This window comes from Notolepis coatsorum (assembly GCF_963971535.1).
Source record: "Notolepis coatsorum genome assembly, chromosome: 5".
NCBI classification, from domain to species: domain Eukaryota; kingdom Metazoa; phylum Chordata; class Actinopteri; order Aulopiformes; family Paralepididae; genus Notolepis; species Notolepis coatsorum.
Window position 1 is genome coordinate 103,783,293 of NC_140169.1, and position 24,730 is coordinate 103,808,022.

Here is a 24,730-nt window from a genome sequence, read left to right on the forward strand (position 1 = left end):
AATGAAAACCTGATTTGGTTCGCACACTGTTCCCAGTGTAAGCCTGTCATAGTGTTGTGCCCAACGTCATACTGTCTTATTCATCATGCACACACGGTTTCAATACAAGCCATGCCCGACTCCAAAGGACTGGTCAGACTAGTTCAAATGAAAACCCAGACTAGCACTCTGACTAGTTTACTGCCCTTTTCCCCATGGTTCCCCTGTACCAGTCCTATATGATGGCAGGTAGATGCATGTCTAACTGAACTGCATACATCATACCGAAGATTCTAAGCATTTGGGTCAGCCGCCCCCGCAAATCTCTAGACGGGACAGTCCTTAAACAATTCTACATTTATTATCTTTGACAGGTTTTGTTCTTTGTAGCGTTAGGCACACCGTTTTCCCATTTAACAAACCTTTTCCATGCAGAAGACAATATTGTCCACTTCCTGCAATTCGAAACTGGCCACCGTAAATGTCCAACCCCCCCCCCACCCCCTCCTAATGTACAGTCTCCTCCCCATCATATGTATATTTCTCTCCCACCCACCCCCTCCTAATGTACAGTCTCCTCCCCATCATATGTATATATTCTCTGTTAGGATCTATGGGTAACAGTACTGTATATTTGCATATTGTATGTCACAAATGTAACAGTACTATATACCTGTGTCATGTATGTCCCTATGCCATAAATGTCATTTGTCATAAATGTCACTATGAATTGAAAATGGGCGACCCTGATGTAAACGAGACAAACGTCTTTCTCTGGTCTGCATCCCCTTAACAATAATTTATTGTGTATTGAGCCGTACTGTATAAAGTTCATTCATTCTCAAACGGTAGCCTTGAATTGAAAATGGGGGACCCTGATGTAAACGAGATGAAAGTATCTCTGGTCTGAGCCGTACTGTATTGTACCATTCTATCTGTTAATAAAATGTTAAATCAATGGCCATCACCTTTTTTTCTATCTCCTACAGGTGTGTGAGATGACCAGCACCACCAGCCTGCAGACCACAGTCCCCATCTCCCCACCACTTTCCCACAGATGGATTTCCATGTCAGCATGTTTGTACAGGAGTGTTTTCTAATAAAATATGCTAATTAAAGTTGGGTTGCTGTGATTCTGTAAATCTCCGTATGCGGTTTGACATTATTATGGGGGCGACAGTGGCTCGAGAGGTAGAGCAGTCGTCTGGCAATCCGGAGGTTCCCGGTTCGATTCCCGCTCCTCCCGGGCAGCGTGTCGATGTGTCCTTGAGCAAGACACTTAACCCCTAATTGCTCCCGATGAGCAGGTTGTCACCTTGCATGGTTGCCTCCGCCGTCGGTGTGAGTGAATGGGTAAAAATGAGTAACAAATTGTAACACGCTTTGGATAAAAGCGCCATTTTAAAAAAGCAGCCATTTACCATCCTTATAGCGTAAAATCAGTAAAAACTGCGGTGACAAAGGTTTGTTTATTTCAAGTTTAAACACAATTAAGTCACAGTACTTTATTTACAGCACAAGAAGCTTTCAACACAATTATACTTATCCCTATATACACTCAATTCTTATAGTTTTGTGTTGGTAAAATACAAACCGTTCTCCAAATGTGTACTGCCCTACAAAGTAGTTATCCAGAGAAATTACTTATTCTCCTGTCCAAGGTATTGCTACTAAAGATTTCACAATTAATATTATAGAATAGTTTTGTACGAACATTTCCTTTGACTGGACATGATCTATATTTCTCAGTTTCATTAACTAAGGTGTGGCCTCTATATGAGCGTGCTGGTGAACAAATATAGCTGGGGGGGGGGGGTATACAATATATATATGCATATTGTATCATTTTAGCACATTGGAATATCCTGCAGTTCAGGAAAGAAAGAGGTAACAAATCACTCACACAATTCATTATAAAAGTTAGTTTGAAGGAAGGTGTTTGGTTTTAAAGGTGCTGCGGTGCTAATTGGAATATTGGTCTCCGTTAAAGGGGCATTTCGACTTATTAAACCTAAATCATTCTGGGTGTGAGGAGGACATGGAATAATCAGATAATAAAACTGAAAGGGGTATGTCACTTAGTAGAACTTGTCAAGTTTCAGCAGGTCATCTACTAGTGACCACTGCTGTCCGCTGTCAACACCCATTCCTCCCTGGTGTCAGGCTCATTCACTTCCATAGATTTTGGAGACTTGAAGTATATTTTAGACTAACTAGTGCTGTGCAGGTGTCAATAAAACAGACACCTCTGAATCAAAGGTACATTTGAGTCTTTACATAATGTATTACCGTTGGAAAAATAAAAGCAGATCCGGTCAATTTGTTGTAGGTTTGTGTACTGTGTATCTTTGCCCTGCATAGAATGTTAGGGAGTAGTTACAGTACCATGGTTATTTGCTACCTTGCTGGAAGAAAGATTCTAAACATTCTGTAAAAAGTTGACAGTTGGTCAAACTACACCTCAAGTGAAAAATAGTTCCTTTACTGATGATTTTGAAATGACAACATTAGCTAAAAAATTAGTACCATCGACTCAGAAAAATATATTACACAGAATAATATTGCTGTATAGTTTGTTTATACTTCAGAAGTATATTTAGACATGGTACCCAAAATGAATGGAAGTGAATGAGGAGCCTGACCGTGGACCACATGGACAGCAGTGGTCGCTAGCTTACTTGTAGATGACTTTAGTTCTATCCCTTTAACTCTGAAACTCAGGCTGGGTGACATCACCTAGCTGCAGACCTCTAGTGACCTGCATAACTGCTAGATGCTAACTGAGCAGATGCTGCCCAACTTGAGGAAAAGTTGAGGAAATAATGTCTGCTGGTCTACTCTGCCAGGCTCTCGAGACATGGAACATGCGAGTACGCTTCACAACATAATGATAGGATTCAGGTTTTAAAAAGAAAAAAAATCAGCGGAATGCCCCTTTTTAAGTCTGTGCTACCAAGCCCTCTGCTCTAAATGGTACGAGTGGCCGTCTGGAATAACAGGTAGATACAGTAGCAGTGCAAAACAGTATTAGGCCCTGTGGTACGTTCAAGAGAACTCGGAAATGCTTGTTCAGACAAGAAGAGGACACGCGGTAAGTCATCACACAAGAACAGGAACTTTGGGTTACAATCTCAACTGTTTGTCTGAGGAAAGCAACTGTTGTGATTGGAGGATCAAGAAAAGAGGGCAGGGTTTAATATAGGTCATATTCACATTACACTTGTGATTCCATTTGAATCTATTTGCTAAACGTTATTTCTAGCGCACCTCCCGTCCTGCAGAGGTCTCTAGTTTGCATCGTGTTAAGTTTCTGCTGAACTACTATGGAAACTCAGTTTACCAAATTACATCTTTTGACAACAATGGCAGGTGCCCCCTGAAACCAGCGCCATCAAGCCTAATTTAATCCATATAAAATTTGATCTGGGCCTTCTGAATCAAAATCAAATTGAATCTGGTAATCCGTGCCAATACCCAGCCCTATATTGTACCCCCAGCTGGCTTTTGTGATGTCACTGTCTCCCATGTTTTCTTCTGGAGGTTTTATATTCTCAGTTGTAATGAACATACTGTACCACGAACATTCGGCCTTTACAGTAACCAGAGATGGATGAATATACAGTAATGCCCGTCTCATTTCTGAACAAGGATATGTGCTGTTCCTAGACCTCTCCACACAGGAGCGACGTCCCATGCACACTCAAGGGTTCAGACAGACCGATGACTTGACTCGCCTCGACCTTCAAAGACACAAAGATACACCTGGTCAAGTTTGTGTTATGTGGAATAGAATAGAATAGAATTCTAGTGCAGACTGTGAAGGTGCTTGTAAAAATACAATTGAAAAAAATAATACAAATAAATGGGTATTCATTTATTTTCTTTAAGAGTTTGACTTGTAGATGGTTAGTTTTATTTGTCCTCAGGAGGAAACACACGGCACACAACAGGTAAGACATACAGAATTATACAGAATACAGGATTTACAGGAACAGTACAGGGGCCACACAGCAGAGACAAACACACTATATACCACAGACTGGATTTCATGTAACTTGTTTAAAGCTTGTATGGCTGTGGGAACAAAGCTCTTGCTAAAATGAGCCTGGACATGGGTAGTCTATACCAACGGCCAGAAGGAAGGTCTTTCTGCACATGGGTAGTCTATACCAACGGTCAGAAGGAAGGTCTTTCTGCACATGGGTAATCTATACCTACGGCCAGAAGGAAGGTCTTTCTGCACATGAGTAGTCTATACCTACGGCAAGAAGGAAGGGCTTTCTGCACATGAGTAGTCTATACCTACGGCCAGAAGGAAGAAGGGTAGAGTGGGTGGTCTGGGTCATGAATGATTGTGAGTGCTTTGGGGATCAGGGATGAGGTGACACAAACAGATAAGTTGGGGGTGCGAATACCAATGAGTTTATTTGGAATAAGCTTTTTGGATATTTTATTATCTCAGCATAACTGAAAATACAAGTCAGCTTGCATCGCACTGTTTACCCCCCAGAAATATCTTTACAAATGTAAACAAATATAATACAGCCTAACATTTTTTTTTCAAACGTTTGTATGTTTAAATTGGGGCTAATACATTACAGGAATATTTTTTTAAGAAGAATTGTGGGGATGTGCATCAACGACTTCTTCTCATCTGAACATATTTATTTCGCAGCTAAATCTTGTTCAATGTTGCTCAGCATTGGGATAATCTGGAACATCGTTCCTCTGGTGCGAGTATTATGTGAACCATGTTAATTCCCCGGAATATTTGAATCTTTGTATATAGTATATATATAATATAATTGAGTACCTCAGATAAAGAACCATATAACTACCATTTTAAGTTGTCAGAGGAACAATGTTTTCAAATTATGTTATTATCTAAAGATGGTATGTCAGAGTGTTGTGTTCATCATCAGGCCCAGAATGGTTATTATAAATTTTTTAAGTGTCTTGAAGGCAACACTGCACTGCAGTGATTTCATCACCTCAAAAGCCCTGTTTTTCAAAAAACAACAGGGCTTTTGAGGTGATGAAATCACTGCGCCCAGGCAGCAGTGGTTCGGCAAAAATTGTTCAGAGTATAATTTCTGCTTAGAAAACTAAAATGTCATTTTTTTTTATTTCTCCACGTGGTAAATACACAGGTCACAACATGTTTACAGGAACGTTTTGGAGTTGTATTTGGTGACTGTTGGGAACTAGGCTACACTGGCACACCTACTTCCAGTGAACGACGCTAAGCTAGGCTAATGGTGCGGCTGTTCCCTAAGCATGCACAGAGAAGAAAAGGGTATGTATCTGCTTGTCTAACTCCAGGGTAGATGGCAAATAAGCTCATTTCTCATGCTATACTTCCCGGCGTGTGCGTGTGCGTGTGTGTGTGTGTGTGTGTGTGTATGCGAGTGTATGTGAGTGTGTTGCTCCACCTGCTGCTGTGGTTGCTCTGCCTCAGGTGTCTCGATCACAGGCTCTCCTTTACAGAGGCAACTCTTATCTGTGCTCTTCAGCAGAGCTTTAGAGGCCAGATGTAGAGGACCTTTTCCTGATACACCTGGAGACCAGAGAAAGAGGTTAAGTTTAGATGCACCTGGAGAACAGAGAAAGAGGTTAAGTTTAGATGCACCTGGAGAACAGAGAAAGAGGTTAAGTTTAGAAGAAGTCCTGCAAGAATAGGGTCAGAATTATATTTGAAATTCTTTTAGACAGAGAGGCTGGTCCCATAGAACACTGGCCACACAGCCCATTAACCTCAGTAATATACTGTACAAAACCACTGCTTTACCATTCTATCACTGCATTCTGCTAGTACCATGTCTTCCAACATGGCAGCTCATAACCGTCCGTCACCAGTGGTTAACAGGGCCGTGCCGTACCGTACCTGACAGGTGTTTGCGGAGGCCGGGTTTGAGAAGCCTCCAGACTCTCATGGTGGCCGACTCCTCCTTGGTCCCGAGAGAGGTGGTGTTGTCGCTGAAATGGGAGGAGTCTATGCCCTGAGTGGGAGGGGAGTCACCCGACTCCACCATCCTGACGGGAATACGGCTGATCCGTGGCTGCAGCTCACACCTGGGCAGGCAACAAGCCACAACATTATGGAAGTTAGCTTTCTTTTACCTACACGTCCATGGATCTCAAGTTCAAGTTTATTGTCAAATACACAACAATTCAGGGGCATTGCAGGTAATTTTTTTGTTTCAAGCTCAGACTCAACAGTGCACAATTAACTCTTTGGACGCCAGACCCGATGATAGTCGGGTTAACTCGCCAACTGTTCAGCGCCAATCACGAGTATAGTCAGGTTTTAATCGTTATTTCTTTTATTAGCGATATCCATTCATTTTCATCCATCCAGCCTGATGTTATCGTTGGGAATGGGTCTGAGCTCGCAAAAGGGCAAATACCACCCCCTATGCTTTCTGGCTGGTATTGCACTCCACTGGGAATGGTATAGTTATTTTTCTGGGACGATCCAAGCCGTGCGGGCGTGGTTTAAATAATCAGGCGAGGTAACCTGATTTCAACGATAGATCTGCGAGGCTGCCCCCCCCCCCCCCCCCCCGCCCTCCTCATATGCAATGCTGTTGAACATGGCACAGACCTCCGTGCCCAGTACTTCAAATGGCGATCAGATAATTGGATTCTTTCTTTTGCATTACATCAGATACAAGGTAAAAACATTATATATAAATTTGATCGTTGATCTGATATGTATTTCTACCCCGATCGACGCTGTATCGGTGTGTGTATGTGTGGCTGTTTTCCTTTGGGTGGGAGGAGGGGGGGGGGGGGGGAGCGGCGCGCCGGTCTAAACAACATTGCATGCGTGCACGAGGAAGGATAATAATTATGATCCAGCATTGATTTCAGGAAAATTCGATAATCAGCCGAAAAATTACAACGTGTTTTGTGTATTCCACTAAAGGGCTATTATCGCGTCTTTTGCTGGAATTACTAGAAATCACCAAAACTATATTCATATTCAAAACGGTATAAAACGGAAATGTACCGATGAAAAAACAATCCGTTTTGCACATGTTGACTGCAAGCAACTCACTGATAATCGACAAGTGTATTAGACCCATAGCCATAATTTAAGATATATTTTAAGCACTCGCAAATCTCCCACTCCTCCCATTGATTAAAGCGGTGGCACTCTAGCGCCCTCTGGCACACTTAAGCGTGGCGGTCAATGAGTTAAGAAACAACAATGAATACAAGAATGGTAACAATACGTAGTAGTATTTGGATAAAATAAAATAAAATTAGTAAGATAAAATAGTCAATTATTTACAGAAAGTGTCATGCGTATAGTGTATGTGCATGTTAAGGTGCAGTACATGGTGCGTGTCTTTGTGTGTATGTGTGTGTTCAAGAGCTTTTTAAGAGGTGTGCATGTTCAAGAGTTTTTTTTAAATAGGGCTATCTCCTGTTCTTGTCCTTGTTCAGGAGTCTTGTGGCTTGTGGGAAAAAGCTGTCCTTGAACCTGCTGGTTCTTGTGCAGATGCTCCAGTACCGTTTGCCAGATGTTAGCAGAGTGAACAGTTTGTGACTGGGGTGACTGTGGTCTGTGGGGTGACTGTGGTCTGTGGGGTGACTGTGGTCTGTGGGGTGACTGTGGTCTGAATGTAACATTAGAGGCTGTGCCATATATAACTAACAATTCAATTCAATTTAATTTAAAAAACGTTATTAGTCCCGCAAGGGGCAATTTAAGGCATGATATCACAAACAACTGCATATACATTCAAGACAAAACAGGACAAAACAGGGACAAGACATACATGACACTTCAAAGTATAAAAGACATGACACTGCCAGAATGGGATCCCTACATTGTTGATCTGTCAGTCCAATAGATAAATAAATAAATAGATTTGGTCATTATAAAAAGTGCACTTTCATCAAAGATATTAAAAATATTAAAATCAAGGGGTCAAAGGGTGCACGTTTGTAAACTGACCTTTCCTTGTACTGTGGCCATTCACCAGTCGAATGGCCTCTGGTACAAACCCAAATTTCCTTCAGTTTGTTTTGCAGGCAGGCTGTCTAAAGCGCTTTCCTGAGGGCAGCAGGTCAAAACATACATGAAGGACATGTGTGGGATCATCAATTATTTTGTGTGCTTTCTTGAGCACTTGGGCATTGTAAAACTGCATTAGGGATCTTTGTGTTCTGCCGATGATTTTTGAGCTAAGGTTGACAACACCTTGCAGTTTGTTCTGGTCTCTTTGACAGAGGGATGTGAACCAGCATACAAATGAAAAGGTTAAAATACTCTCAATAAAGGATTGTCAGAATTCTCTGGTCGACTCCAAAGGAGTTTAGTTTGCGAAGACAGTACAGACGCTGATGAGCCTTTTTTATTATAACATCAGTGTTGTCACTAAATTGAAGTTAGTCATCAAACACAGTTCCTAAGTATTTGTAGTTCTGGACAATTTCCACCTCAGCTCTGTGGATGCTTGTTGGGGTGACTTCTATGTGTTTTGGTGAGAATGATTTCTTTGGTTTTGGATACATTTAAATCCAGAAAACAGCCATCACACCAGTCTACAAAGTCTTGCATTATGGGTCCGTGTGATTTATCTGACTGACTGAGAAGAGATAGGATAATACCGTTGTCAGCAACCCAGTGTTTCCTCTCTACATTCTTTCAGCCGCGAGAGACCACCATGGTAACACCAGTATCACCACAGTAATAACAGTACCACCAAGGTAACATCAGTATCACCACAGTACCACCATGGTAACAACTAGGGATGTCCCGATCCGATTTTCAGAAGATCGGAATCGGGTGAAAATAATCAGGATTTTTATTTTTTAACTAGACTAGTTCATAGTCTAGAATTATTCTGCACTAAGCCAATTTTATATTTTATATTATTACTTATGACTGAATGTAACTGAACTTGTGAAGCTAGTCAAGCTACCTCTGTTACTGCACTACCTTTGTTATTGCACTATTCTGCACATTATTTGTTTTAGTTTACATGGTTATTAAACGACAGTACCACCACGGTAACGACAGTACCACCACGGTAACGACAGTACCACCACGGTAACGACAGTACCACCACGGTAACGACAGTACCACCACGGTAACGACAGTACCACCACAGTAACGACAGTATCACCACGGTAATGGCAGTACCACCACGGTAACGACAGTATCACCACGGTAATGGCAGTACCACCACTGCTAGAGGAAATAGGAACATGGTGGAGGGATACTTACTGTCTGTGGTGTATATTCACATTGTGGTTTAAGTGTGCTGTCACTAATTGGTGGTTGTAATTGACACACTGTTTCTTTCCGTTGTCTTTTTTCTTGTAATTAAAATGGCCGCCCTTATCATTTACACAGGTGTGGTGACGAGGCACCACGCCCTATGAAAGCAGCTCAGAGTACCAGTGTGCAGCTGTCTCTCGTCACAGTCGCTTGTCCTCCAGAGTCTCACATGAAGAGTTCACCTTGTGCTCTCACCAGTTTCACCATTTTGACAATTTTAGCTGTTCGTCCATTTTTGCTTTGTTCTATTTTTGACCATGTGCTTTACTTTATTATATGCTGAACCGTGGAGACTGGAGCACCCAGCTCTCCACTCTTTTTGTTATTAGTTAGCTGCCCAAATAAATACTGTTATTTTTGGTAAACACTTGTCCGTTTTCCTGTGTCCACCATTTTACATTCAAGGCCTACCGGGGAAACTAGACATTTTCCTGACTGCCCGGGCCTTAGGGCAAGTCAACTAGGCTTGAATGTAACAAGCACCAACAATCATAGGGCCAGTGTGCTGAGAAATGGCACTTTAATCATAATCATACACTGCTATCTGAAGATTATATGGCCGTCAGCAAAATTGCTATCTGAAGGACACTGGATTGTTTAGGAACTGCATGCATCACAAGGCCATCATATCCATAACAAGTTACTGCTTTATCATCCTTAGTATCCTCACCAGATAAATGTCAGAATTAGAAATGCCTTCCTGTCCCAAGTTTGTCCACGTAGGACTGACTCAGCTGCCAGTAATAACGATGGAAGCTGATACTTATTGTCCTATGTAAGTCATAGCTGCTTTGTGTGTTTGTTGTCCTTCACGTCTGGGACGATCCACACACAGTATGTGCCTCAACACAGTGGTTCTCAATGTGTGGTCCTTGAAAAGGGTTCCAGGGGCCCCCCGGAATAATAGGGCCTGATGTGTATTCATTTGGGGGTCCTTGACACCAAGGTGGTTGATAACTACTGACTGCTTTGGGCAGTCCTTTGTGCCAGTGGCAATCAGGCTCCACAACCAAGCAGGGCCAGGACGGGCTAACTGCTGTGAACTGGAGGAGCTTGGTTGTGGACTGTAACAAATTAATTTAATTATTTAACAACACATTCATGATTGGACTTGTTTCTTTTTCACCACTTTTTTTAGCTCTTTTTAGTCCTATTTTAGCTATTTTTATCCCTGTGTACTTGTCCATCTTGTTTTTAACACATGTATGTTATGTATAAACTGTTTTTTAATTGCCGTTTTTAAATTGCTGTTACGCTGCTTATGCTGTAAAAGGACATCTTAATCTCCCCTCTGGGATAAATAAAGGTTTTCAATTCAATCAATTAACAGAATAAAACCTACAACCTACTGACGTCACTGGTTTATTAGGCCTTCCAGCTGTTTAGGTGGCTCTGAGGCACTTTTGTATAATTAATTAAGTTACAAAACTCAAAATAATATACAATTACATCTACAATATTCACGTACAAGTGTTGCCTGTATATCACCCTAAAAGTAGCTTTGATTGATTCATTAAAGGCTCAAAGTATTTAGCTGATTGTATTTGTTTATGTTGGTAAACACTGGAGTTCTGCTTTCTGATTGGTTAATAAAGTCCATGCATGACCCCAGCGGAGTGCCGTGTCCGTGTTCAGTACGTCTATGATTAAGCCTTTAATAACTAAACGCATGATAATGTTGTGGTCATTTTGCTGCCCTAGTGGTTGATCATTTCCACCATGCTGCACACTCTTCCCCACCCCAATTGGTGATGTCAGAGTACCTCTTTGGAGGTACTATCCAGTGGTGGATAAAGTACACAGTTCCTTTACTTAAGTAAAAGTAGAAATACCCAGATAAATGAGTACTCTGGTGAAAGTAAAAGTCCTCCATTCAAATTATACTTAAGTACAAGTAGAGAAGTATTTGCTATTGAATGCACTTAAGTATCTAAAGTAAAAGTACACATTCTACAACATGACATTTGTGTATTCCAGTGCTTGGGAGCATTCAAGCCTCGATCCATTGACCTCTACAGGTTCTGTTAAAGTGGTATGTGGTCCAGTTATGCTGCTCCGATTAAAGGTTCTGTTAAAGTGGTATGTGGTCCAGTTATGCTGCTCTGATTAAAAGTGGTATGTGGTCCAGTTATGCTGCTCTGATTAAAAGTGGTATGTGGTCCAGTTATGCTGCTCCGATTAAAGGTTATGTTAAAGTGGTATGTGGTCCAGTTATGCTGCTCTGATTAAAGGTTATGTTAAAGTGGTATGTGGTCCAGTTATGCTGCTCCGATTAAAGGTTATGTTAAAGTGGTATGTGGTCCAGTTATGCTGCTCTGATTATGTCCTCTTGAAGTCAGGCATCAAACATTTTGCCATGTTTTCTATGCAAAATCTTTCTCTTCAAAGTAACTAGTAACTGATGGGTTCAGATAAATGTAGTGGAGTAAAAAGTTGAATATTTCCTTTGAAATTAGTAAATGTATAAAGTTCCCTAAAGTACAAGTAGCTTGGAATTGTACTTAAGTACAGTACTTGAGTAAAAATACTTAGTTACTTTCCACCACTGGTACTATCAAAATCTGTCTAGGAAAAGAAGAAAGAGGCACTCTGACATCACCGATTGGGGTGGGGCAGATTGTACAGCAAGGTGCAAATATCAACCACTAGGGCATAGGGGTGTAAAGGTACATGTATCCGTACCGAACCGAACAAGTTTCAGTGTGTACCGTACGAATACAACGGTATGTTAACCACTAACAACCGCCCACCGGGGGCTGTTTTTTTCACAATGTAATATATATATATATATATATATATTTTTTTTTACAAGTCGATTATTAATTTGAATGTAGAATATTCGTTGACAGCCCTACAAACACAATTAGTTACTGCACACTACATCACCCCTGAGTGGAACATGGAAAGCCAAACTTTCCCCCACTGTACCGAAAACCGTACCTTGACTTCAAAACCGAGGTGCGTACCGTACTGTGGTTTTTGTGTACCGTTAAACCCCAGCAAAATGTCTGTGTTTAAAGAAAATGTGTTTAGTTACTCTTTAGATTCAAATTTAGATCAGATTCAAATGTATCGTCATTATACAGCACAAGTACATTACAACAAAAATAAGTTTGGCATCCATCAGAGTGGAAATGTAACAGTAAAGTGCAATAGTAATATACAATGTACAGGTGATTAAACTGGATATAAAATATATATAAATTAGTACTACTGAGTAATAGTGCTAAACAGATGTATGTACAGAGTATTACTGTATACAGTGATACAGGTATAAAAACACTATGATAGTAAGTCATACTGGCCAGCAGCCTAACTAGTAAGTAATGGATATGTGCAGATATAGATATAGTATCTACAGATATGTGAAAAGGATTATCTGCTGGTACAGACAGATGTGGATAAATATGTACAATAAGAATAAATATATATACGGTATATACAGCATTATTGTACATGCTAGCATAGAGTTATGGGTTATATGCAGATGTATAAGTAGGTATATAGAAGGATAATATGCAGATATGGATAAATATATATGTGGTAAAATATATATATACGGTATATACAGCATTATTGTACATTAGGGGTGGGGGAAAATCGATACGTAGTAGTATCGCGATACTTTGCGTGGCAATACTGTATCGATACAGGGACGCCAAGTATCGATATTTAATTATAAAAAAATTAAAAAAAAAATTATTTTATTTTATTTTTTTACAAGGAAGTCGCATTGTTCATTTCAATACCTGTAATATTACAGTAGTCCACACGCACACGTGTGCATTCAGTTAAGTTGGAATATGACTAATACAAACAGTTCAGTTTGTCAGGTACATGCAACACAGATTACAGTGTTTACATCCGTCTACTTGAGAAAATACCATGTTCTGCAATAAAAATTATTGAAGTGAGATGAACAGACTGAACTTTATTTTATTAGATAAAACATGTTGACAGTTTTACTTTGCAGTTGAAAAAAGGTAATAAATCGCAATATATTGCAATATTAACACATTCTCTGCCACACTTATATCCATCGCTGTTTGATCTCTGCCAGCACTGTAAGTCTATGGAGATGTTCACCTTCTTTGCAGGGCTATAACTTTTTAAATTGTATTGCTAAATTGACATTACTATGGCCCATTCAACATCCGATTATCTATCGTTCAGGATGTAGGAACGTTTTACTTTTTCATTCACACATTCATACGAAAATACTGTCTAGAGCAGGGGTAGGCAACCCTAGGCATGCGTGCCTGCATAGGCATGCAGGGGCATTTTCATAGGCACAGGGGGCAGCATTAAAAAAATAAATAAAAAAATTCTCTTTTTTTTTCTTTTTTGAAATATTATAGTGAAATATTTACACTGTTGTCGCATTTATCTTGTTGAAATCCTCCCACAGGTTCTTTTTACTACCACATATTTAATTGAGACCCTTTGTTTATTATTTCAATTTAGCTGGAAATACATTGCTACATCATTCAGTAACATTTGCAGAGCCTTATAACAAAAACATTATTACGGTCACCATTGTGACCAGTGGGATTAATCAACACATTTTATTATTTATTTTTCTATTTCATTGAACATTGCACATGTTAAGCCATTTTTTTACTCAAAATGTGAGTATTACCAAGTCAACTTGTGTTCTTAAAACAATGACAATAAAACATAGTTTTATTAGGTTGAAATAATGTGGTTGTGTACTTATTTTTCTGTTAACTTATTATGGATTGAAAACTGAAAACCTTAATGCACAGTAACTGAACTCAATATTTTTAAGTTCTGGTAACTTATTATTATTATTTTCTTTACAGTGTAGTCTTGCGATCAATCAAAACTTATTTACACGATATACCTCACATTCACCCTCCATTCACATCCTGGTGTTCTCCATTAGGCCTGTAGGTGGAGCTATGAAAGCACACGTACAGTCTAAAAATGAATGGGCAAATGTGAGTGAAATCTATCTAGGTCTTCCTCGGACGGGCCCTCCATCGGTGCTTCCAGTCATCCCGATCCTCCATGCATCTGGCTAGCTTGCCGGTGCTTTCTGTTCCCGCATCTCTCCTGAGTACGTCCACGTAGGTTAATGTGGGACGTCCTCGTGATCGATGCCCGTGTGTTGGTTCCCACAGCACAAGTTTGCTGGTTGGCATCTCATGGTGTCTCTGGCAGTGACCTGCCAGCCTCATTCTCCTGACTGCCACTTTATCGCTCACCTTTAGCACCCCCCCATACAAGATTGCATTAGTGACATGCTCATCCCTGTTGATGTTGAGCACCACACGCATCATTCTGGTGTAGCACCCATCCAAGGACTTCTGCAGGGTGGGCTTCAAGGTCCAGCATTCACTGCCATACAAAAGGACAGACTCAACTGTTGCATGAAAGAAGTTGAGCTTGATTTGACGGGGGAGGTTGGATTTCCACACACTGGTCATGCCGTTCAGAGCCCTCCACGCAAGCGCCTTCCTCACTTTAAGGTCTTGCTCGGACGAGTTGACCCACGAGCCCAGGTACTTGAAATCACTGACTTCCTTTAGAGCAGAGCCTCCTGTTGTCCTTAGAGGTGGATGATCCGGGAGGATGTTATACATTATGACCTCGGTTTTCTTGGCATTTAGCCTAAGGCCAACCTTGGCACACTCCGTCTCCACTCTGCACAGGAGTTCCTGTGCCTGCTCCACCTGGTCAGAGAGCAGGCTGATGTCGTCCGCGTAGTCTAGGTCTGTTAGGACTATGGCGGGGTGTCGTCTCGATCTCCTTGGGGTTATTGTGAGACCAAGTTCCTGCTCCCGTCCATTGATGGCCTTCCTGAGCGCATAGTCGAGGACTATGACGAAAAGGAAGGGGGCAAGGGTGTCCCCTTGCATCACTCCAGCCAGGATGTCAAATTCTTCACTGTTGCCGTCTGGGGTTACCACCTTGGCACTTGTACCCGTGTGCATGGTCCCTATGGCCCGGAGTAGATTGGGAGGGACTCTGTAGGCCTTGAGTATCCTCATCATCACGGCTCTGTGTATCGAGTCAAAAGCCTTTTTGAAGTCGATAAAGCACAGTACCGCTGTCAGGTTGTTCTTCTTCACCTCCTCGATGATTCTTCTCAAGGCCAAGATCTGGGCCACAGAGGTCCTCTTCTCTCGGAAACCATTTTGGCTCTCCCTGAGGTGGGGGTCGATGGCATTCCTGAATGAAATGGTCACACTGTATGCAGCTGTTTGTCTGCATTGCATTCCCCCCCCCCCCCCAACTCAGATTTAGGGTTGATACAACCATCATAATAATATTGTTAATAATAACAATAACAATAATGATGTAATAATGTAAAAATTATCATAAAAAAGACCTGATTATGAAAAAAAAAAATACGATGCATGGAATATTGTTGAGGCATACTAGTTACAACTATATTTCAAACAGGCACTCCATGTCAAAAAGGTTGCTGACCCCTGGTCTAGAGTATAAATATGTTTTTATCGTTTTCTGCAGTATTTCCCAGAACGTGAGATATAGGCACAAATGCATATATTAGATCATCAAATGCAGTTTGATACAGATCGACGCTATATTAAAAATGTCAACTGTACATGGTCCTAAACGTTATGACTGATCATGCATGGGTGAACGGAGGGGGGGGGGGGGGGGCGTTTATAATTCCGTGATAGTCGTTAGATGCTTCATGTAGTATGGGTGATATATTGATCAGAGCAGTTTGTATCGATAATGATAAACACTCACGCTGAAACTCACGGCATCCTCCTCTTAGCGTTGGGCGATGATACTGGAGCAAACAGATCCCAGTTATGTGATGGGGATCGAGGCGAACGCCATGATCTGGCAGAATTTGCATGAACTTGAAACACGTCGTAAGCCGTTTCCGGCGGAGAACGGGTTAATATCGCAATACGCAGCATATCGCAATATATTTAGTATCGCAATACTATCGTATCGTGACTCAAGTTTCAAGTATCGTGATAGTATCGTATCGTGAGGCCTCTGGTGATTCCCACCCCTATTGTACATGCCATCATACATATGAGTTATATGGGTAGACTATAGTTTGAGGTAGGTAGGTTAAGATTATATGATTACAGTGTAATGCAGTTGTAGTAGACAGTAGACAATTGAGTATAGGCAACATAGTTAAAAGTTTGTACACTATGGGTAACAGAGCCTAGGGTATAAGCAGTGGAGTTCAGAGTTTATATGGTATGGGGGGGGGGGGGGCTGTCATCATGGCACAGTGTTCAGGGAGATGACAGCTGAGGAAAATAAGCTGTACCCGAGTCTGCTTGACTTGGCGGAGGTTCCTGTAGCGCCTCCCAGAGGGGAGGAGGGCAAACCGTCTGTGATTGGGGTGAGGTGTCCTCGACTATGCTGGGTGCAATCCTCAGACACTGTTTGTAATGGATAGACTCAATTGCCTCCTCCCTGTAGGCCAACTAATCGTTGTTTTTGATGAGGCCCACCACCGTTGTGTCGTCTGCAAACTTGCTAATGGTGTTGGTGCCATGTATAGGAGTGCAGTCGTAGGTGAAGATGGAGTAGAGAAGGGGGCTCAGCACGCAGCCTTGCGGGACGCCGGTGTTCAGGGTGAGATGAGATTTAAGCACACACACATAACTTACTTGCTGTAGTCTATGGAACAGGTGACGTCGTCGGGTCCCGTTTTTCTAGCAGTCTGGGACAAACAGAGAGGGGGGGGGGGGGGAGATAAACAACAGAGAAACTATGAAAGAAAAGTAGTATGTGGATAAAAGAAAATAAATGAAAGCTGGTCATACATGAGATGAAGATGTGTGTTCTAGTCTGACCTGCATGCGCGTCTTTGTGGGGTGATGTGTGTACGTTAGGGACGCCCGTCCCCCTCTCCCGCCAGGCCGCGCCACGGGAAGGACCTCCCTCCTGGGCCTGTCCGTCTGGATGTCGGGACAGCTGAGGCCTGCCGAGGAGGGGGAGGGGCCATCACGACCAGGGGGTTAAGGAAGAGAAAGAGGAGGAAGGGTGACAAATGAATGACGCACATCATCAGTCAGCTGCACACACCTAAATCCATGTCAACAACAAATTCAAATAGGGGTGTCACGATTAATCGGCTGAATTTAATAAATCGATTCAAAATTCCTGCATTGATGCCTCGTCATAGTGTCTAGTCTGACCAAAATACAGTTAAATGTTCCAAAGCGTGTTGTCTGATGGAAATACAGTTACATTTTCCAAAGCGTCTAGTCAGATAGAAATACAGTTAAATGTTCCAAAGCGTCTAGTCTGATGGAAATAGTAAAATGTTCCAAAGCGTCTAGTCTGATGGAAATAGTTAAATGTTCCAAAGCATCTAGTCTGATGGAAAGAGAATTGTTCCAAAGCGTGTTGTCTGATGGAAATACAGTCGAATGTTCCAAAGCGTGCAGTCGGATGGAAATACAAAAGAATCGTCATTTCATTCAGAAGCAGCAAAATTTTAAAAAAATTCTCTAAAAAGACCATGTTAACCTTTCACTACCACACTACAGACAGTTAAACTTCTGTAGTGTGGTAGTGAAAGGGTTAACCCTTTGTCGTGTGGCAGTGAAAGGGTTATCCTTCTGTAGTGTCGCAGTGAAAGGGTTAACCCTTTGGTAGAGTGGTAGTGAAAGGGTACATGTTTTAGCTCGATTTCAGTGTGCATTCATGGAGAAAAAAAAATTACGTAAACTTAAATGATGGTCAATTGTGGGCGGCTAGGTGGTGCAGTGGGCAAGGCGCTCACCACCAATGCAGGAGACGCTGGGTTCGAGCCCAGCTCTCCGCATTGCTATCAGCTTGGCTGGTCGTTCATACCAATACAATTGGCAGTATTAGGGGGTGGGAAGCTGATGGGTGGGGATCGGACGTTGTGGACAGCGACTCCTACAGGTCGGTTGGTGCGCCTGCGCAGCAGAATCAGGAAGCAACGGGGGCGGCGTGCCCTCCAAAAAACGCAGACCCCCGACGCTGAGAGATCGCGCTGTGCAAGGTCTGTTGTATTTTTATAAAATAATATATTGTTTAGATGCACAGATGAATCAATAATATAAACATTGGTAGCAGCTCTGAATTAAAAAATTTGTGAGAAATGAAAAATGTAGACTGTTGGCTGGGTGATGAATCCATGATGATGGTTTGAGTTTCAATCAATCACCCCTGTGACTTGGTGGTTGGAGAGGCCGTCGCATAACCAGTGGGTCACGAGTACAATCACCCGCAGTGTACCATCCCACCCACGACACACTGAGCCCTACATAGAGGGGTGCTGCAGATGGCTGAGCTGCACGATAATGACCCCATGATGAGATATACTCACAAATGGCTGAGCTGCACTATGACCCCATGATGGGATCTACTCCAGAGCGGTGCTGCAGATGGCTGACCTGCGCTATGACCCCATGCGGAGATTGAGCCTGCACTACGACCTCATGATCACATACACACAAAGTATGCATTTCTCAGAGGGATACGTGAAGTAATACATGTGTAATTACACCAATATATATATACACAGTGCACACACACACTATATATATATATATACACTGATATTGCGCCTTCCTAATATTCTCCATGCTCTTTACATCTGTTGATGTCTATGTTCAATTGATACATTGCATTGCTGAATAATTGGATTTGGATGTCCCAATCGTTATTTTGTCTATTATTATTCCTTTAAAGATAACTACATTTTGGGCGGCTACGTGGCGTAGTGGGCAAGGCGCTCACCACAAAATCTGGAGACGCTGGGCTTGCCTGTTCGAGCCCAGTGCTCCACATTGCTTTCAGTTTAGCTGGTCGTTCATACTAATACACATTGGCCGTATTAGGGGGTGGGAAACTGATGGGTGGGGATCGGGCGTTGTGGACAGCGACTCCTACAGGTCGGTTGGTGCGCCTGCGCAGTAGAATCAGGAAGTGTCGGGGGCAGCGTGAGCTTCCCACGCGTTACTCCTCGCCACTGAGAGATCGAGCTGCGCAGGTGAAAAGATGCGACTGCTGTTACCTCAAGTACCGGAGGGGACTTGTGCTATGTATGACTTAGTCCACATTGCAGCCGGCTTGTGGGAGGCAAGAAACAGCGTTCGTGACAGGGAGGGTTGAATTGGATGATACAAAATTGGGATGGGAGAAAATATAGAAAAATGAGAGAAAAAGTGGATAAAAAAAACAAAAGATAACTACATTTACATTTGGTCATTTAGCTGCCGCTTTTATCCAAAGCGACTTACAAGTTCTGTACGACATCAGCAGCCAAGCGTGGCATTTTTCAAAACCTTTTGGACATACAATCATTTTCCAGACCGGGAAGAACACCATTTTTAAATTCCATAACTTTTCCAGGTTTTCAATGACCATAGAAACCCAAGAGATGTATGAGTAGTGAGTCATATAGACAGCAAGAGAGAGTGTGCAAGAGAGAGAGAGAGTGTGCGAGAGAGAGTGTGAGCGAGAGAGCAATCAGTAAAGGTAACCCCTCATTAGAGCACTAATTGGACACACACATAAATAGGAGTCAGCAGAGAGTGGAGAGATCACCAAACATGGGTTTGTAGTTTCTCTGAAAAGTGATTTTTATTCCAGAGCTCAAACAAACCGTAGGTAGAGAAGACAAAAGCGGCACATTCAAAAGGCTTGATATAACTGGTACAGATGTAAAAAGCCTCAAGCCCATCATTCTGGTACAGAGGGTTTAGCACCACATTGGAAGAAAACAGACCAATTCTCCTAAGGAACATATACACAGAAAAACCAAGTTAGAATGTGGACGTGTTGCTCATTAGCAATAGAACTTCAGGACTGAAACATAATCTGGAAAACCTTGGATCAGCTGAAGGTGAAAATGGGACCCGAAAGTTCACAGTGGCAGATCTGAGAAAAGACTAGTCGTTGGGACAACGGCTGGAAGTGAATCTTATCGTACATAACTACATCTCAACAAGGAGTGTCAGCTTGTAGACAGGCAGGCAGTCCGGTGGCTCTCAGGAGCAGCAGGACATGGAGAGATTGACTGGAGCACATGGGACAGTTCAGGTCTTTGTTTCTGGTGCATGCACTGGACTAACGTTTCAATGTGTCCTGCATCAGAGACTCTTTAGTTTTCATTTGCAAAAGATGAAAATAAAGATATCATATTTAAATAAGTCAGTCTGAGGACTTTCCTGTGTGTGGCGAATAGATATGGTGTGTACATTTACAGGGTTCCCACTCTTTTTGAGAAATACTTTTCCAGTTGTTTTTCTTGACAATCCAGGATTTGCTCACAAATGGTAGGGCTAGTATTGACACATTTAGTTTTTATGTACTTTTTAGCTGCTAAATGTTAATTTTGTAGTCATTCAAACAAAACACACAACTACCGGTAGGTTTACACAAGTGATCTGAGTGACTATTAAAAATGTAGATTTTTTCCCCAGGATATTTGGTTGGATATTTTCCGTCGTTCACTAAGAACACACTTCTTCAATCAATATCTGAAATGAAAAAGAAAGAAAAATACTAACCTTGTACTGACTTTCACTAGTATGCACTCTGCTATTGCCTAAGGAATCTACATTGCCTATATTACTACCTACTATGCTAATTTTACACATAGAAGCGTTAGTCGAGTTCATGCAGCAGAAATAAAGGCCTGAACTATGTGTGCTCCAGTACATAACTATATTGTATGTAGGCATATATGAGAACTATCTGCATACTAACCTCAATCCATAACTCACATGCATACTGCGCTCCAAAGCGCTATTAAAGTTTAAACTATTAGTTCTGGTTCTAATTAGACAATGTAACAGTTGTGATTGAAGGATCAAGAAAAGTGGGCAGGGTTTGAGATAGGCCAATTGAGCTTTCAGTCCAAGCCACTGACTCTCTCCCTTTGCCATGCCTCGGCTAATCAATACCCTTGCACAGAAAAGCAGGTTTCTGATAGGTCAAGGGTAGAGCAGACAAGTAAGGGAGGGGAAGGAAGCTGCCTCCGTATTGGAATCCAGCTGCTCAAGCAAAGAACTGCTGCCTCCAAATTCAGTGCATCATTCTTTGTACAGGTGGAAGTGGCCGCTCTTAATACTAGAAGAAGAAAACAATTGTACAGGTGGAAGTGGCCGCTCTTAATACCAGAAGAAGAAAACATTGTACAGGTGGAAGTGGCCGCTCTTAATACCAGAAGAAGAAAACATTGTACAGGTGGAAGTGGCTGCTCTTAATACCAGAAGAAGAACACATTGTACAGGTGGAAGTGGCTGCTCTTAATACCAGAAGAAGAACACATTGTACAGGTGGAAGTGAAGTGGCCGCTCTTAATACCAGAATAAGAACACATTGTACAGGTGGAAGTGGCCATTAATACCAGAAGAACACATTGTATAGGTGGAAGTGGCCGTTAATACCAGAAGAACACATTGTACTGGTGGAAGTGGCCGTTAATACCAGAAGAACACATTGTATAGGTGGAAGTGGCTGTTAATACCAGAAGAACACATTGTACAGGTGGAAGTGGCTGCTCTTAATACCAGAAGAAGAAAACATTGTACAGGTGGAAGTGGCTGCTCTTAATACCAGAAGAAGAACACATTGTACAGGTGGAAGTGGCCGCTCTTAATACCAGAAGAATATGTGGGATTGAAACAATCATGTAGCAACGATCCACTCCATACTTCAGATGTTGGTGCTTTTGGTTTGCATACAAATCACTGTCACATACAGTATGTGCATACCAACAGATCACATACAAGAAAATGAAGCAGCTACTGTCCACAATCGGCCAGAGCAAGGCACAACATAGCTACACTACAGAACAGATTAGGACTGCAACAAACAAGAGCTACAAACAAGAGAAGGAATGTGAATGTTTCTCTATGTCACATTGTGCATGTGGTGGTGGTAATGTCTTAACTGCTAAAGAAAATGTGAAATAAAAACTAGTATTTCCACATAAAAGCAAACAAAATTGCAGCCAATCTTAAGAAATTGTTTAGTTAACATATTTATTGCTGCACTAAAAAAATGAAATGGGAATGAAATACAGAATCAAAACAAAAATCATCCCCACAACAACCACTGGAGAACGCCGGTCACCCCAAAACTCTTCTTGTGCATCACATAGATATGCTACGCTTCACCTCAGAGACAGCACTGGTACAGTCTGCCTATAGCATTGCATGTTGGTGTCTATTCAAGGCTTATTATATCTAGAGAGGCTATAGGCAAGTATACCAGGTTGACTTATTATATCTAGAGCAGTGGTTCTCAAACTGTGGTACGCATACCACTAGTGGTACTGCTGGTGGTACTTGAAAAAAAACACACAAAAAAATGATTTCTTTTTTGCAGTCAGGCCACTGAACTTAGAAGCAGGCCAGGCCAGTGTTTCTGGTTGCGGCGGCGCGATAGTTAGATAACCTAAGTGGGGAACAACCAGGAGATCACTGTGACAGAGTAATGCAGTCTAAACAGTCATAAATCTTTAATTCAACTTCAGCCCTGATCATAACCATTTATTTTTTTAGATTTTTTGTAATGTCAGATAAAAAATGAAATACTCCCACTTTTCTGAAAAGAGTTGGTGTTAAATCTGACATTACAAAAAATCCATCAAAATATGTTGTTGCTAATCATTGACACATGCCTAGCCTGTAATAATCCCCCCCAGAAAAATGTACTTTGCATTTGATATATTGAAAATATTTTACTTTGTGTGTTTTTTTAACCCATTCTCTGCCACCACTTTGATCATCCTAAACCATTCTCTGCCAGCGCTATTTGTCTATGGAGATGTTCACCTTCTTTGCAGGGCTATAACTTTTTAAATTGTATTGCTAAATTGACATTACTATGGCCCATTCAACATCGATTAGCCATCGTTCAGGATGTAGGAACGTTTTACTTTTTCATTCACACATTCATACGAAAATACCGTCTAGAGTATAAATATGTTTTTATCGTTTTCTGCAGTATTTCCTAGAACGTGATAGACATAAATGCATATATTAGATTATCAAATGCCGTTTGATACCGATCAACGTTATATTAAAAATTTCAACTGTACATGGTCCTAATCGTTATGCCTGATCATCCGCGGGTGAACGGAGGGGGGGGGGGGGGGTGGGGGGGGTGGTTGTTTATAATTCCGTGGCCGACGTTAAATGATTTATGTAGTATGGGTGATATATAGATCAGAGCAGTTTGTATCGAAAATGATAAAGAAAAACGCTGAAACTTACGTCAGCTTCCTCGTAGCGTTGGGTGATGAGTGGATCAAACAGATCCCAGTTATGTGATGTGGATCGAGGCGATCCAGTTCCGGTTTGTATAATACTAATATGCGCCCAAATCATGTTGTTTATTGAGTTATGGCAACGATCCATGTCCACGGTGTGTGGATTGAGTCCCGGGACGATAAACGAGTGGCCGGACGGAATTAGGGGACAGACCGAGCTGAAACGGGCATGAAACGGGAGTTAGCGGTTTGGTAACTCGCCGATCGGCCACCAGGTGGCGGTATTGAAGCATTGCAGAGTTGTGATGGCTCCCGCAGCATATGACAAGGCTCCGTGGGTGAAATATGAATTCCATGACGAAAATATGAAATGTGACCTTGAAACACGCTGTACAGCGATATTGGCAGACAACGCATGGCGGGCAATAACGCTGAACAGCTATATTGGCGGGAGATGGGTTAACAATCATTTGTGATGCCCATCACAAACACTGGCATTTAAAGGGTAAAAAGAGAGAGAGAATGAAGGACAATTGCTTGCTGTGAGAGAGAGAGAGAGAGAGAGAGAGAGAGAGAGATAGAGAATTAAGTACATTTGCTGAAATACAGTTGTTCTTAATTTTGAGAATGTTAGTTATTATGTTCTCAATGCCCCTTGCGTTTGCTAGTTCTAGTGCTATCCCTTTGTACATTGTGGCTGTGTCTGACAAAAGTTAACAATAAATAATGCTATTGGATTTAGGAATACATTTGCCTCCTGCGTGAACTGTGCATAGCTGAATAGACTATTTTAACGCCGGTCATATGGTGGTACTTGGAGAGCCAGCTACGTTCTCAGGTGGTACTTGGTGTAAAAAGTTTTGAGAACCACTGATCTAGAGGCTATAGGGAGGTGTAGTGGTGACGTCATTGCCGTTTTTCGTGTTCCACCCTCTGTCCTACACAATGTATTTCCCCATTGCCCATTTCTAAATAGTCTAGTTTAAAACAAATAAAGCATTAACATTTGCATGGTGTACCTTTCTGTGCATATTCAACCACAATCTATAGCTCAACATGAAAATATTCGAAATTGATCATAAAAAAGATCTGCAATTAATCATTAAAAAAATATCACAGAATTGTATTTCAACCAAAAATGCTTAAACAATAATGTTGGTGATAGAAAGGAAGGTATATATAGGGAGGTGTAGTCCGACGTCACTGGTTGTTCCACCCGTATAGGG

The 24,730-nt window shown here is 41.7% G+C and overlaps 1 protein-coding gene across 1 annotated transcript in view; it reads right to left on the minus strand.

Annotated features, from left to right (window-relative positions):
* Positions 1 to 1,470: 1,470 nt before the first annotated feature.
* agbl5 (AGBL carboxypeptidase 5) overlaps positions 1,471 to 24,730 on the minus strand; it is a 67,403-nt gene continuing 44,143 nt past the window's right edge. The window contains exons 12-16 of the mRNA XM_084315027.1: positions 17,098 to 17,225; positions 16,912 to 16,964; positions 5,864 to 6,051; positions 5,412 to 5,536; positions 1,471 to 3,719 (exon numbers count right to left, since the gene is read on the minus strand). Of these exons, the coding sequence (XP_084171153.1) occupies positions 3,642 to 3,719; positions 5,412 to 5,536; positions 5,864 to 6,051; positions 16,912 to 16,964; positions 17,098 to 17,225 (572 nt within the window). The 3' untranslated portion in view covers positions 1,471 to 3,641. The remainder of the gene's footprint in view (positions 3,720 to 5,411; positions 5,537 to 5,863; positions 6,052 to 16,911; positions 16,965 to 17,097; positions 17,226 to 24,730) is intronic.